The following is a 15,771-nucleotide window of genomic DNA, read 5'->3' as shown; positions in this document are numbered from 1 at the left end:
TCAGCATGGTAAAGACACGTATATTTATTTCATATGACAGCACATTTCACAGGATATGTACAGAATGTTGGTATACCACTGACTTTAATACTGTATTTCTATAAAGTATATAGTTATAAATATTGTATGCCACATAAGCAATAAAATTCTTACATATAAACAGCAATCTACTATAGAGAACAAAGAATTCACGAAGAGATCCTTAGTGTCTAATGTCTGCTCTGCTTTTAACAGAACTGGTAAATATTTTAATAACACAGAATAATGGCTAGTTATTTGCAGCATACCTTTGACTTTCAGAACTCTGTGCCCTTTCAGCAACGTGCCAAATATAGTTTTCCTGATAAAGGCTGAGCTGCTGCCTGATATGTATATTGTAGACAGTAGTTTATACTCAATAGGAAACATTGCTCACAGAACCGCGATCTGCACTAGTGAAGTAGATAATGAATTCTGCTAAGGGAGAGCAAATACCATTTACACTAATCACATAGATGTTAAAGCCACAGTTTCAACAAGTTAATTCACATTCTGAAGCACACTGCTTATAGTAATACTGCTGTTTAAAATATACTACTGCTGAAATGATTAGAACCCTCAAAAAGCACAATATAAAACTCACAAGAGTTATTTCTAACAGCAAATCTGGGCTGTCAACAGAGGGAGGATTACTTCTATAAATATAGTATTTTGATAAACATTTGAGCATTTGGAAAAGTGCTTTTTTCCTACTAGATTTGCTTTACGTATTTGAGTGCAACGCAGTTTGCTGTGCTTTTCTCCATTTTACACAATCTTAGCCATGAATTCTATTTTCTGATATTCTCCCAATGCACCTCTCTGAAGGTTGAATGTGGACAATGGAATTTAGGTGGACATATACAACTCTTTATATAAAAGGAACGTTAACATAAGTCTTACCGGGTAAAGATGATTTTAACTTAAACAACAAAACAACTATTGTCCAAGGAGTTTTCTTTTTGGGATTACTGAATGGTATCAAAATACTACATTGTGTAAAAATTCTGTGAACTTCATAAAATTAATAAAAGCAGGATCAGTTGCATACTGGCAGTGCAGGAGACAAAACCCACAGCTGATTTGAGGGGTGGCCTCTCACGATGTAAAGCAGCATCACGGAGCCTCCCAAGGGGACAGAGCACACACTCCGATTCCCCAGTTCCAAGCATTCTGAGTAGACCCCCATGCAGGCATTCTGAGGGCTGCTGCCTTCCTGCCAACGAAGTTCCAGGGTGAAAGCAGCAAAGATGAAGTGTGGGAGGGAAAAGGGCGACATACACCTTAGTGCAGAGAGGGGGAGTGCGTTTAGCTCTAAAATTTCTCATTCAACTTGGAGGTATGTGCCTTCCTGACAGATAAGGCCACAGTGCTTTTTTGTAAGGGCCAGAATGTCCATCCACAAAATCGACTGCTTCCAGCTGCCGAGAACCCCTCCCAGAGAAAAGCATCTGGGGGTGCTGGAGTCACAGTAACAAAGATGTGTGTGTTCAGGGAAGCGGGATGGAATGGCAGGAAAATCTGGTAGTGAGATTCTAGGTTTGGAAAGAAAATCAGTGAAAAGTCCAAATTTCATTTATAGCCATCCTTTCAGTAATGAAATACTGAAAAGCGAACTCTGTTAGAACTTTTAGGTAAAATCTGGCCTGAGTTACAGCCTAGAATTTAAGTTATGAGTTTTATAATTATATAAAAGTGTATGTGTATATATATATGTGTGTGTGTAGTGTGTAGTGTGTACACACACTTTTTTTTAAAGCCACGCCTTTCAAAACTGTTTCAGTATAACTTTGATAGCTCTTTGGTGAATACTTGGAAACACCAATTGTTTCCAAGTACGAAAGAGCTGGCAGAAATGCCAGCTAGAAGTTTGGGGTTTTTGAGTTTCTTCAGAGAAGACTGGCAAAGAATTTCTGAATAAGGACTACATTTTTTCGAAAGTAGTTTTGAGCACTGTTTGTGGCTACTACTCTCTCTTACTTATCTGAACAGAAACACACCAAAACTCCAGGTATTAATGAGAAGGACTTTTTTTCCTTATTTCCAATATACACATACTCCAACTCTGTACACATTAAATAGTGGTATTTCATGACAACATCAGTGCACTTAACAATTACTTATTGCACATAATGAATAACTAATGCCCAATTCTTTTGGCTCTAACCTGCCCAAACTAAAAAAACAAAACAAAACAAAAAAACAATTGTTTTCTATTGCATAACCTTATCTTTCTGTAAAATCTAGTGTGGGTGATGCCTTAGATGCCAAGGTTGTGAAAGGAGCTCCAGAAGGGGTGGTGGCAGGTGGGAGCAGAGTGACAGGAGGTGGAGGTGGTCTTCTTGATGGCAACGCACAGAAAGGAACATTTGTACCTTTATTCCAGTCATCATCAAAGGTCGCGCTGGAGCCAGAAAGTGAACTTGGCTGATGATCCAGTAAGTCTGGACATGCTAATTTTGACTTCCCTTTCACACCAAAGTCTTCTTCTTCCTCAAAGGTTACCCATCCTTTTGGGTTGCTGATTTTTGCCCTAGACTGGCCTTGCAGATCAAAACTGTCCTTAAAACCATCCAGTGAAGATGCGGGCTTGCTACTGGTATGACCCAGAGGCTTCAGAGAAGGGAAAGGACTGTTAGCAACAGGCTCTTCTTTGGAGAGCCATGAAGTTGCCTCAGATTCTTGAGACTCGGCTCTAAAGGGGTTTCTGGGAGTGGCGGTCCTGTCCGTAAAAGGATTTGTGCTGCTCAAGCTAGTAACAAATGGGTTTGGAGAACATCGCATATTTTCCTGGGATTTACTCCGGGCTGGAATTGGAGGCATGCAACTTACAGAACTCAAAGTAGTCACGTTACTTTGTGTTGCAGAAGGCAACTGAACCAACCCCTTTGGGTTTGGAGTTAGAACAGATGATGTTTGAACAGATAACTGAGGCTTGGATACAGCAAGCACATTAAATGACAGATCTTCAAACGGGTCACTCTTTAAAGGTGATTCCAGTCTGACAGCAGAGACTCCATTTGCTTTTACCTGAAAAGAGAGCACTCAATAATCAGAAAAAAAAAAAAAGGTAATATATAGTTTTTAACACCTCCCCTATGCTTCCTGTCTCTATTCTTCATTCTGGAGGGGCAAGTATACAAACTTGAAAGTAAAAACGGCTTCGTGTAGTTTGTTACTCTGGTGATTTCAGTAAGATGAAACAACTAAAACCTTATTCTTTAAAAACTCTCTACTAAATAAACCCTTTTATTACACACATTTTTTAAACCCTGAAGAAATTAAAAAGAGACTGTTCCTTTCATGCAAGTCCTAATATGGTAAAATGGAGGTACAGAATTAGCAAATGACTTTTGCTCATGCCCTGTTCTATCAAATGTTAGCACAAACTTCAGAAACCCATATCCAGAACTTACGCTAAATCTATACATTAGACTTCCAACACCGATCTATGATGATGATGTGGTTTCATTGTTCTTTTAAATATATTTTCATTTAAAGTTAATGTTACTACAGAAACTCAACTTTACGAATGAAATGAATTTTATTAGTATATTTGTATTCATAAGCTAAAGACAACGCATCTTTTCTATTTGGAAAAAAGAATTTTCAGAGCATTCTTTGCCTTTTAAGTTCTCCTTCATAGACTGAACAATGTGACAATATTCCTCAGTTGACCCTCTTCATCTTATGATAAAATGTTCCAAAACAGACGTGCTTATTAATAATCATACCCAGTGACCGTTTAAAAGCAGGGGGGAAATCCCATTATCTATTTGGTGAACTCTAAAACCGAGATGAGTGCAACACAGTCCTTTCTACGTGACAGAGTTGGCTGTGAAGTGGGAGGAGGAGTGTTCCGAATTACTTCATGGTCGTAGCAGGTGTGCACCCTGTGCCTAGCTCACAAAGAAACCAGTGGAAGTGGAGCGTGGCTATGGGCCCGAGCAAAGGCAACCTTTCTAATGGGAAGGAGAACCCTGGCCTTATCAGCAAATAAGCTCATCAGATGCCTCATTTTAATTTAAAAAAATAGCAACTGTGCATAATTATTGAAACTAAAGAGATGACTTGGATACGGATGTCGAATTTAAAGAGAAGACAAACTTTAGGTTGGAAAGGACAGGGGAGGGAGAATTTTAGCTCAAGCCCTGCAAGTAACAAAATGGAGCACTACTTGAAATGAATTCAGATAGTTGTGAAGTCAAAATAACTAAATGTTCACGAACTGTGTTGAAAAAAAGAACAGCAGTTTTTCCCCTGAAACATAACTGCATATTATGAAACAGTAACTTGCTACTTTAACCCCAGGGAAGGCTGTTCATTTGTACAAAGAAATGATGGATAATTTCATTAAGTGAGTAACTTTCAAGTATATAACTGTTTTATTCAATTGTCCTAGGACATACTTAACAATTGAATGAACAAGTATGTTATCTTCAACTTAATATGATAGTAAATTTGTACAAAAGTAAACCTTTAACAGATTCAAAACTGTATTCTAAGTGTATTAAAGGTAACCATATTTATATATGAAAATTTGCTTAAGAGAAATCTGTTAGAGACATAAAAAATTATAATTAACTCTATATTACCCATAATCTCCGGATTATTATGATTAATACAACAAAATGGGAGTACCCAATAGGGTCTGGGACCCAATTCTCCCATGGCGGATGAACAGTCCACAACACAGAAAGGAGAATTTTATGCTTTGCACAACTTAGAATAGCAGGCCCTTGGCAAATGAATGCTCTACATTTAAGTATCTTTATTTTCATATATAAAAAAACTTGTTTTCAAAATATATTAAGGGTAATTTGACAGAAGCAGGATTATTTTACCCAATCACACTTGAAATTACAATGAGAGCCACACCACCATTCACTGTATTAGAATTAAGTTATAATTTCAGCAGGATTTGTGAATTAACATTTTTTAAATGATGGTACCTTTACAGAGAAAGGTGTTGGAAGGATCTTAAAATAATCCCATTATAATATTAACTTTTATCTTTCCAAATCATCAGTTCTTCCTTACCAAAAATAATCCTGTTAGTAAAATTCTTTGAAAAAAAAAAAAATTCCCAAAAGAACCCTAAGAAAAAAGGTTGAATTTTCTATTTATGTACTTATGCCATTATTAAAACCAAGACCCAGTTTGGTCTTGCCAAACAGACTTTCCAATACCTAAAGCTTACCTTCTTGGAGTTATACTTTTTAGTTTTGTTAATTTTCATTAAAAAAAAAAAGCAAAAAAAATGGTAAAGCATTAACAAGAACTAAAATGGTTCTTAAAAATTTGAAATACTAAGAAAAAAAAAGCAGGTTTATGGTATGATAATAGAATTTATTAATGTGGACAGGTGGTTTTAAAAATGGGTGAGACTTTAGATGTATGAAGCAAAAGATTCATACATCTAATGTGCTAAGACAGATGAAAAGCACAGAGAAGATTGAGAAAGAGTCCAATACCTGTTACCCTGATGCTTGCTCCTGCTTTGAGAAAGGGAACACAGACATCAAAGGAGAGCGTTAGGAGGACAATCTGAGACCAACCGGCAACCCTAACAATTCAGTCTTCAAAATGCTCTTATGTCTGTATTATACACAGAACCCGAGGGCAGCAAAACGTGCAGGTCACGGCATGCGTTCAAGAGACGACTCTAATTTCTTTTGTAATTTTGAATTAAAAAAATGTATCATTAAATTAGGGCTCAAACTTCAGTTCTGTCAGAGGCGGATGACTAGCCACTTCCAAATTTTGTTCCTACAAAAGCAATATTCCAAATAGGCTTTGGGATCTCTAAGAAAAGCAGTCTAATGTCCCCCTGCCTCTGCCAAGTCCTACGGTGAAGCCCTAACTCTCAGTGGGATGGTGTTTGGAGGTGGGGCCTCTGGGGGGTGACTGGGGTTAGATGAGGCCAGGAGGGTAGGGGACTCATGAGGGATCTGTGCCCTCATGAAAGGACAAGTCAGAGAGCGGGCTCTCTCCCCCTCTGGAAGGCCCAAGGAAGGGTCACGAGAGCACACTGGGAGAGGCAGTCTGCAAGCTGGGAAACGAACCCTCACCAGAACCCAGCTGTGTTGGTATCCTGATCTCAGACTTCAAGCCTCCAAGCTCTAAGAACACACATTTCTGTGGTTTAAGCCACCCCGTTTTTGTTATGGCCGCCCAGGAAGAGGACAACAGCCACAAGATAGCCCATGGGGTTATCATCATGAGAGAAAATGTATAAAATGGCACCACTTTGCAAAGGTACTACCCTATTGAAAAATCAGTATTTATTTTAACAAAATGACCAGGATCCAGGCATATTCTATATTAAGCAAATTTTTAGAAGGATGGTAACACTATCATTAATTCACCTCAGAATTTATTAGTGGTAAGGTACAACAAAATAAAAAACCGGAGCCTATTTTTGTTGTTTAAAAATGAAATCATCTTTCCATAACACAGCGGTATTTTTTTTAATACAGTAGTCTCAAAAACAGTTTTGAGCAAATCTTCCCCAATATCTAAAGCTTACCTTATTTTAAAATATCAAAACTCATTTTTACAATTGAGGAAGTCACCACTCTGAAGTATATTAAACGTGAACAGAGTTTCCTGATTACTAAACACGAAGACTCCTGAATTTAAACAAGTACTTTTTCGATGATGTCAGGGCTACGTGTCTTGGCTTTGGCACTGAGAGAAGAAGGTAGGAGGTATTGAATAGATCCAGAATGCTGAGATTTCCTATGTGGCCTCTTACGTGGTCTCTTCCCTCCCTGTCAGCTCTCATGACAACAGTATAGCAGTGAGGCTGTTCCTTTATCTCTGGTTGAATTTCCTAACTTCCAGTTCTTAGATGACAATCAGATGACTAAGATGCCAGATGTCAGGCAGAGAAGGAAGGCATTTTTACATTTTGTACATGTTATATAGTCATCTGCATTGGACAAATCTTCTCTGTAGAAAATTATAGAGTCAAAGACCATTTAAATAATAATAAAAAGGAAAGCTGGGCCATGTATGTTTTTATGTTCTAAATACCTTGTAGATTTGGGGCAGAATTAATAACAAAGACTTGTAAAAATTACCAAGTGTTCAATTCTTTTTTTTTTTTTAAGATTTATTTATTTATTTGACAGAGAGAGATTACAAGTAGATGGAGAGGCAGGCAGAGAGAGAGAGAGAGAGAGGGAAGCAGGCTCCCCGCCGAGCAGAGAGCCCGACGCGGGACTCGATCCCAGGACCCTGAGATCATGACCTGAGCCGAAGGCAGCAGCTTAACCCACTGAGCCACCCAGGCGCCCCAAGTGTTCAATTCTAAGACGATTTCACATATCACCAAAATATCAGATATGTCATATTTTAAATTCTTATCATTTTCAACCTATAGCTCTGGGAGATTTTTAAATTTTAGGCATTTATTATTTTTTTAATAGGCATTATTTTTATGGTTCAAAATCCAAGAGGTACGAGAAGGTAAAATGCTTCCCTTCCTTCCATCCCCCCAGCACTCTCCTCTCCTTGGAGGAAATTCTTAACTCTGTGATCCTTTCCAAAGACAAGTCTGCACACAAACAAGACCCTCTGCTCCCCCAAGAGAGAAAACTGTGTGTGTGTAATGAATGTTTGAAGGAATCTGGTATTAATGACTAAAGTAAAAAGAATATTTAGAATTTAAAACAGACATCTTTGGTAGTTTCAAAGAAGTGGATAATACAAGATTCGAGGAGAATGTTCTCTACCAGGCCACACAGGAAGCACATGCTGTCTGCCACCAAATCACCCACCCATTCCAATGAAAAAGAGAAATCAAAACAACAGAAAATGACCTAAGAAAATGTTAATGCAGTAGTCATGGGAATATTCGCCCTATGGTACATCCATGTTATTTTCTACTGAAAACTGAAATCTTACTGAACAGTTGGCTCTTTCTCAAGTTTTCCAGAGTACTGTATCTATGTTCATACTGGTCTAAGAATACTTAAACCGTTACAGACTTAGGAATTAAGGTTCACTTTTACTATAAAATAGAGGCTCACTTCCTCTCTTAAAAAAGTAGTAGAAAGCTCTAAGATGGCTAGTTTGAAATTTTTTTGCCCTCCAATTACATCTAAAAAAATTTTATTCAACATTCCTTTGGGTATTCGAATAAAGTTAAAAAAACTGTTCTTTAAGATTTACTTATTTGAGAGAGAAAGACAGGGTGCGTGTGTGCGCATGGGGAAGGGGCTGAGGGAGAGGGAGAGAACCTCAAGCAGCCTCCCCATGAGTGCAGAGCCCAACATGGGGCTGGATCTCAAGAACCTGAGGTCATGATCTAAGCCAAAAGCAAGAGTCGGGCACCCAACCGACTGAGTCACCCAGGCACCCTGCCCTCCAATTACATAAAAACTAAACAAAACAAAAAAAACAAGAGTACACATTACAAGAAAATGAGAAGAAAAATTCAGAACCCACTAAAAGGGGATTGGCAGAGAGAAAGGAATAGTGGACATTTGTGGTTTGAAGGATTTCTACAGTGTTTTATGTATCACTGACGTCCTCAATTTTCTGAACTAAAAAATGTAGAATACTTTATGCTATTGATCAGCTTAAGAGAACATTTTAGTTCTCTCAATTATATATACTTCTTCAGTTTTTACAAAGGTGACCAATTGTCTGGGAAAGAGGTGAGTGCTAACAATAGTCATTTTAAGACTCATGTTTACTTTAATATCTGTTTTTCAGCACATAGAAGCCCAAGAGGCTGTTGACTTCTGCCTACTAGCTGACATCTCCAGATATCTGTAAAAATAGATACAAACTATTATTTATAAATGTGCCTAAGGGGCATTTGCCATGTGTACTATTTGTGTATTTTAGGTCTTCACATAGTTTAAAAGCAGACTTCTAAAGCTTTACCCATTTCTTTGGTCTTGATGGCATTTTCAAGTTAAAACTTTGGGATAAAATAAATTGTAAGGCTGGACAACAAAAAGTGTTCTTACTAAGCATGAATTTTAACGATTTTACTAGAATGTATATAACAAAGTAAAATCGCATCCAATAAAGTAGAACAATTTAACTTGCATGACAATCCCTGTATAAAAATAACTGTATGTACACACCACAAGTCTTTCCAGTGTGAGGTCAGGCCGGCAGAGCAAAAGTCCTTGTGATCTTCTGATTTTCACCCACGAAGGCAATGGCAATGCTTTCTGAGCAACACCAATGAGGTGACCTCATTCTCTGGATGGTTTCTACTTGGTCATTGAGCACACAGCCAAAACATCTAAACTGGTCCAATGACTGACCCGGAAACACCTGAGGACCCCAGGGCCAGCTCCACCACAGAGAAGGACTACCACTTGCTGCTGGAGGAACGAAAGGATTATTCTCTGCTTGCTGGAAATTCACCACACTGCCAAATGGTAAGGCATCTCTCTCCAGAAAGTGAAAGCCAAAACTAATATATTAGCCGTGAACAACAAGAAAAATACACTCCTATTGGTCCTAGTATATTAACTATCTAAAGTAAAATGTGCATTTAAAAAAATGAAAAAGTCACAAACACTGTAAATGTTAACAAGATAAAACAGCCTGGGAAACACTTGGAAATGCCCCCAAGACCCCAATTTCAAGCTTGCTCTCTGAGAACCCCTGATCTCAGCGAAGGCTACGCCAGAGGCTTTTTAGGGTGACCTTGTTCATCCGCGGAACTTACTTGTGGTTGTGACGAAGGCTCCGAAGGCAAGCTGTGGGACGACCTGCTGCGAGGGGGTGGCTGAGGCGGCGTTTCCAAGTTGGGCTGGGCGGCAGACTGAGGCGAAGGGGCTGCGACAGGGATAAGAGGCTCCTGCAGCTTCTGAACAGGCGGGGACGGAGAAGGCTGCACAGGAAGGGCAGCCTGAGGCTTCAGCGGTTCAGGAAGAAGAACGGACCCTACACAATGAATTTTCAGATGTTAGGTATTTTCTAGAAAACCGCATTCTGTTCTTCCTTCTGCGAGGTGTTGGGGTGTTCTAGTCCCCCGCTCCCTCACCGAGCAGCCTCATTTCTTGCTGCAGGGAGAAGGAAGGGTATCCCTACTTGAGTACGTTGCCGAAGGTGAGAGGCGGGGAAAAGGACACGTGAAAAAATTCAGAATGAAACTAAAATTTCTAATATAGGGTCTACCTTTCGCCACTTCTGGTGGTTTGCTTTGGCCTTCAGGGGTCAGTCTGCCAGCAGATGCCCGAGCATGGCTCTGCGGGGCACTGATCACTCCAGCACGGGGCGGAATAGTCTAAAAATGGGAAAAAAACATTTGAGACATTTACTCAACCCAGGCACCCCCCCACACAGACACTTTAATGCGGGGTGTAATATTATATGCGGTAAAGGACTTTTAGGGTGGGTGTTAACTAGACAGCTACAACAGGAAAGACAAAGTTTTCTGTCTCAGAAATGCTCTGTCCATTTCTTACTAGGAATTAGAAGCGGTTTCATCAGAAGCAGCCCCTGCTCTTCTCCAGAGAGTACCAGCTCCAGGGTCCCACTGCTAAGCAAGGGCCCCCATCCAGTGCAGGCACCACTGGACAAGCCACTGGTTCTGGTTTCCGTCTTCTTTTATTACTTACTTGTTAGATCCCAGAGAAAATGTTCATTTGGGTAAATATTAGAGTAATTTCATGTGTATGAGTACAAAGGCTAAACACAGAAAACCCCAGATTTACAGGGAAGGGAAAAGCCCTGTGGCACTATCCACGCCCCTACTCTTCCTACCTTCAGAACCAGTTAGTACATGGACTCCTATCATAAATGTTCTCCCTGCTATCCGGTTATAAAATTCTTCCTCTTGAGGGGTGACTTTCTATCCTCATTAATTACTCAGGTAATACCTTAAAAAGCTGCCCAAACACACTGCCTTCTCATAAACTTTGAGATTCTAAGTTATTTAGGGACCATAATTACTGAAGGACATCACTTTTGTTCAAATAATAAAGTGTGTGTGTGTGTGTGTGTGTGTGTGTGTGTGTGTATTTTTTTTTTTTTTTTTAGGGAAGGAAAATTCTTATGAAACTTTATTCACCATGAATTTTTCTACATTTCTAAAGACTTTTCTGTAAAACACAAAGCTTTGGTTTAGTGTCAGTTAACACTATGGCAATAAAACACATCACCTACTATCCTTGATGGCTACAGTCTTAGTTTCAGAGAATCATTTGCTCTACCTTGTACCTAGCATCTCACTTTTTTTTAAATTAACATATAATGTATTATTTGTTTCAGGGATACAGGTCTGTGAATCATCGGTCTTACACAACTCACAGCACTCACCACAGCACATACCCTCCCCACTGTCCATCACCCAGTCACCCCATCCCTCCCCCTCCACCCCCCAGCAACCCTCAGTTTGTTTCCTGAGATTAAGAGTTTCTTATGCTTTGTTTCCCTCCCGATTCCATCTTATTTCATTTTCCCCTCCCTTCCCCCAATGATCTCCCCACCCTGCCTCTAAAATTCCTTATATCAGAGAGATCATGTGATAATTGTCTTTCTCTGATTGACTTATTTTGCTTAGCATGATACCCTCTAGTTCCAAACACATTGTTGCAAATGGCAAGATTTTTGGCTTTTTGATGGCTGCACAGTATTCCAGTGTGTGTGTGTGTGTCTGTGTATGCCACATCTTCTATATCCATTCATCTGTTGATGGACATCTCGGCTCTTTCCATAGTTTGGCTACTATGACATTGCTGCTCTAAAAACTGGGGTGCACATGCCCCTTCGGATTACTACATTTGTATCTTCTGGGTAAATAGTAGTAGTGCAATTGCTGGCTTGTAGGGTAGCTCTATTTTCAACTTTCTGAAGAACCTCCATACTGTTTTCCAGAGTGGTTGCACCAGATTGCATTCCCACCAACAGTGTAGGAGGGTTCCCCTTCTCTGTATCCTCACCAACATCTGTCTTTTCTGACTTGTTAATTTTAGCCATTCTGACTGGTGTGAGGTGGTACCTTACTGTGGTTTTGATTTGTATTTCCCTGAGGCCGAGTGATGTTGAGCACTTTTTCATGTGTCTGTTAGCCATTCGGATGTCTTCTTGGCAGAAATGTCTGTTCATGGCTTCTGCCCATTTCCTGATTGGATTATTTGTTCTTTGGGTGTTTGTTATCTTTGAAGAGTTAATGTTATCCTTAAAGGGTACCCTGGAGGTCATCAAGTGCCATTCCCTCATTTTAGAGTTGAGGAAACTAGGCCTTGACACGTGATTTTCCGAGATAACACACCTGACTGACAGCAAACCGGGACCCAGACCCTAAACCCACAGGCCCCCGGGCTAGGTGTTGCCTACCGGTCTGGCTGCAGTGTATCCAGCGGGTCCTGGGCCTGTGAGTCCTGCCTGAGGAGAAGGCTGATTGCGTCCTGAAAAAAAGACATCACACCATGTACTTAAGTTTTTTTTTAAAGAAAGAAATAAGAACCCATGTACTTCTATCCCAAGTGTCTACATGGTCCAGTTTTAAGGTTAAGTAGCTAAATTCAAGTGTTTTTACCTATATTATCTTTCCGTGTTGTTCCAGGGCTTTTGGGTGCTTTGAAGCAGGAAGGGGAAAAGAAATGAGTCATAAGTAAGCAATCAAGCAACACTGCGTAACATCAGTTGGCTGTTCTGTTTCATTACCAGCACAGATGCGGGCATGAGATGGGAACCAAAGGTACACTGCTTTGGATAATGATGAAGGCTACTATCTGTCCTGAAGGACATGCCCCAAAAGAGAGAAAAATTAGAATACTCAGACTGACATTCATGCGAGACAACTTAGCCCTCAGTCTGATCTCTCACGCACAGGGTGACTTCTAAGGTGACCTTCCCAACAGAGTTCTCTCCTGTGAACCTTGAAAATATAAGGTCAGCTTGTATGAATGGTGACAAGATGTGACCCTACTACCTCTGCTCCCCAGCATACGGAGCATTTTCCAGGTTATATCAGGGGCTCCTAAGAGCCCTGTTTTAGAGCTTCGTGCTGTAGCTATCACTATGGATAAAGGAATCTTATGATGAGGTATTTTAGAGTTCTACAACAAAATCCTCTGATTAAAGTAGAAGGCAGGCACATCTCACAACTAAGTATTTGCCTTATGGAAGACAGTGTTAATATGCAGCTCAAATTCACTAGAAAGATACTAGACCTAGACAAATGAAATGAAATAAATCACTCGGGGGCCAAAAGGAGCATGGGGGACTATTATGGGTGGCATTTCAAATTTAATATTTTTTAAAGGAAATTCAAGTGCAATTGTCATATTAAATACATCAGCCCTTTGATAACTATAATCTTAATGAATGACTTTTAGTCTTAATGGTCTTTTAAGCAAATTTAGTTCAGTATCATTATACATAAAAAATTTATGTTATTTGAAATCACCCACGAAATACTTATTCTTGGACCTGAATTAATAGGGTTTCATGATAATTATTAATTTTTAAAACTGCAGAGTTGGTATAGTACATTTCTAAATGTTTGACTTTGAAAATAATTTTGAAAGGCATTTTTCTTAAAATAACACTGTACAGTAATTCCACCTCCTAAGTAGATATGAAATATATACAAAACAGAGTGCAATACAACATAAGAATCACAGGGTAATTAAATGGGTAGCCCGTTAGAAACTATCCACAACACGGAATGAGAAGAGAGGAAGTACGAGGTTACACGGTGTACATGGAGGAAGGGGAAGTTTACGGGCGGGCAGACTAAGGACAGATTTAGTGTGCCTTTAACACACTGGGGTGGCTGACATTTAGCAGTGAGATGAGAGGTCCGTTTCTATGATGCAGAAGTCTTGTTACCTTCCATCTCTCGCCTAGCTGCCCCAGGACTGGGAGGGGCTCCAACACCTTTTCAGAGAAAGAACAGAAGCTGTATATTGTTCAGGGCCCACAGCACAGAACGAAAGGCAGGCACACAAAATAATTCCTGCATCCAACTGACTTTTGCTAAAAGGTTCTTTCACTGCTTTAACTTCTTCAAAGATATTAATACAAACCAAAGTGACTTCAGAAGCCTAGCCGAAACTCCAGTCCTCCCCTTCCTCAAACAGGATAGAAAGGCGATGACAATTTTTTTTTTACATCAGGTTACGAGCTCTAGGGAATTTTAAAATCTCTTAATGAAAGCCTTGGCTTTATGATCATCTCATTATATTCACAGTTAAATCACTAATAAAAGCTCTAATATTTGACAGTCAAAAAGGAACAGGAAATCACAGATCAATTTCATTTTAAATTTCTATGGGACTATATTAGTCTCTTAGAAGTTAGTTTTTGATGCACTATTTTAAGAAAACTCTAAAGGTACTGTAATGACTTTCTCTAAGTTACTGCCTTAAAGGTTTCAAAAAGTAAGGTGCAAACATTGCCTACAAAAGAATTATGAAAAGAAGCAATTTTTAAAAACTAAGTCAGATTTTAAGTTAAGTTTGCTATAACTTCACAAATTCATTTAAAAATTTATTTATTTTCTGCCGGTTGCTTTCCTAATTGAAGGAAGAGGATAATTAGGTGTTATCATAAAAATATAAATAAAAGTAGGAGTTTAAAATGGGAAAAATTAAAGTTTTTTTTGCAAGTCGGTGGAAAAGTTATAGTCCAGCAGCATTCTGCAGAAGCTGTCAGGCTGAAATAATTGAGCTGTACTTTTTATACAAAGTCCTTAAGATCTACATATAAGCAGAGACAACCTGGGATAACATGTGAATCGGTCAGCAACGGCATTAGGCAGCCAGAGTGGAATTAGAATGACCACACACATATAGGGAGTGAGCCTTAACAGTAGTAACAGTGGATCTTTAAAGGCTCTTCTATGGAACTATGATCACTTGGCTCATCCTCTCCTGAGAACTAGATTAAATGAACTTATCAAATACACACATTTAACTGACTTTTGTGAGAAATTTTCATGTAAACCAAAGTACACTTTTTTTTAAAAAGATCCATTTGTTAATAAAAATTTCCTTATTGAAAAAAATAAAATCATTCTCATGTTAAAAAAAAGTGAAGCATGAGTTTTATGACAAGTTATGATAAAGCCATGCGAAATGAAAGATATATTTCAGAAAATTATAGCTTCAATTTGCATTGCTAGGAAATTTTGCTAATCACCAGATTTGCTAAATTCCTAGAAAAGGAAAGTACTAGAGCATCACTAAACAAATACTTGGAAAATGTTCTATATTTACTATACCTGAATTCCTTTTGAAATTAAGGTGATTTGGGGGAATTAAATCTGTATAACCAACCTAACTATATTTATTAAGAAAAAGGATTATCAATCTTTGATTGGTAATTTAACTATGTCCACCTGGAGAATGGAAGCCTGTATCAGCTTGGCTCATTAGTAAAATTAAACTCTGATCTTTTACTTAACAGGAAAATAATGGAAGTTTGGAGCTGTTTTTTAACTTGAAGTATAAATATCATTCACTTTGGCTTTTATCAAACAAATCTAAAATGTCTTTCCATTACAGGGATCAAACTCTAAAAGATGAATAAACCAAGATGCATATATTGTAACAAATATAAACGGTTACCTCCGAATTCTTTTCTAGCAGGTGCAGGACTCCTAGCCCCTTATAGTTCATAAGAAAATATGCAGCAGAAAGGAAAGGATATTAAATAAAGAACTGAAATGTCAAAGATTTACTACAGTATTCATGATGTTAAATATCACGTAGGATCTACATACAAGTATCTTGGTACTATAAAAAAGCTATTATTTAAGGCAAATAC

General features: G+C 38.7%; 1 protein-coding gene across 1 annotated transcript in view; it reads right to left on the bottom strand.

Moving 5' to 3' along the window:
• SYNJ1 (synaptojanin 1) overlaps positions 1 to 15,771 on the bottom strand; it is an 85,313-nt gene continuing 69,542 nt past the window's right edge. The window contains 8 exon segments of the mRNA XM_047720956.1: positions 1 to 3,048; positions 5,493 to 5,516; positions 9,719 to 9,936; positions 10,171 to 10,279; positions 12,334 to 12,404; positions 12,536 to 12,574; positions 13,834 to 13,881; positions 15,573 to 15,611. Of these exon segments, the coding sequence (XP_047576912.1) occupies positions 2,245 to 3,048; positions 5,493 to 5,516; positions 9,719 to 9,936; positions 10,171 to 10,279; positions 12,334 to 12,404; positions 12,536 to 12,574; positions 13,834 to 13,881; positions 15,573 to 15,611 (1,352 nt within the window). The 3' untranslated portion in view covers positions 1 to 2,244.

This window comes from Lutra lutra, chromosome 1 (assembly GCF_902655055.1).
Source record: "Lutra lutra chromosome 1, mLutLut1.2, whole genome shotgun sequence".
Classification (NCBI taxonomy): Eukaryota; Metazoa; Chordata; class Mammalia; order Carnivora; family Mustelidae; genus Lutra; species Lutra lutra.
This window is presented reverse-complemented; position numbering and strand designations above follow the sequence as displayed.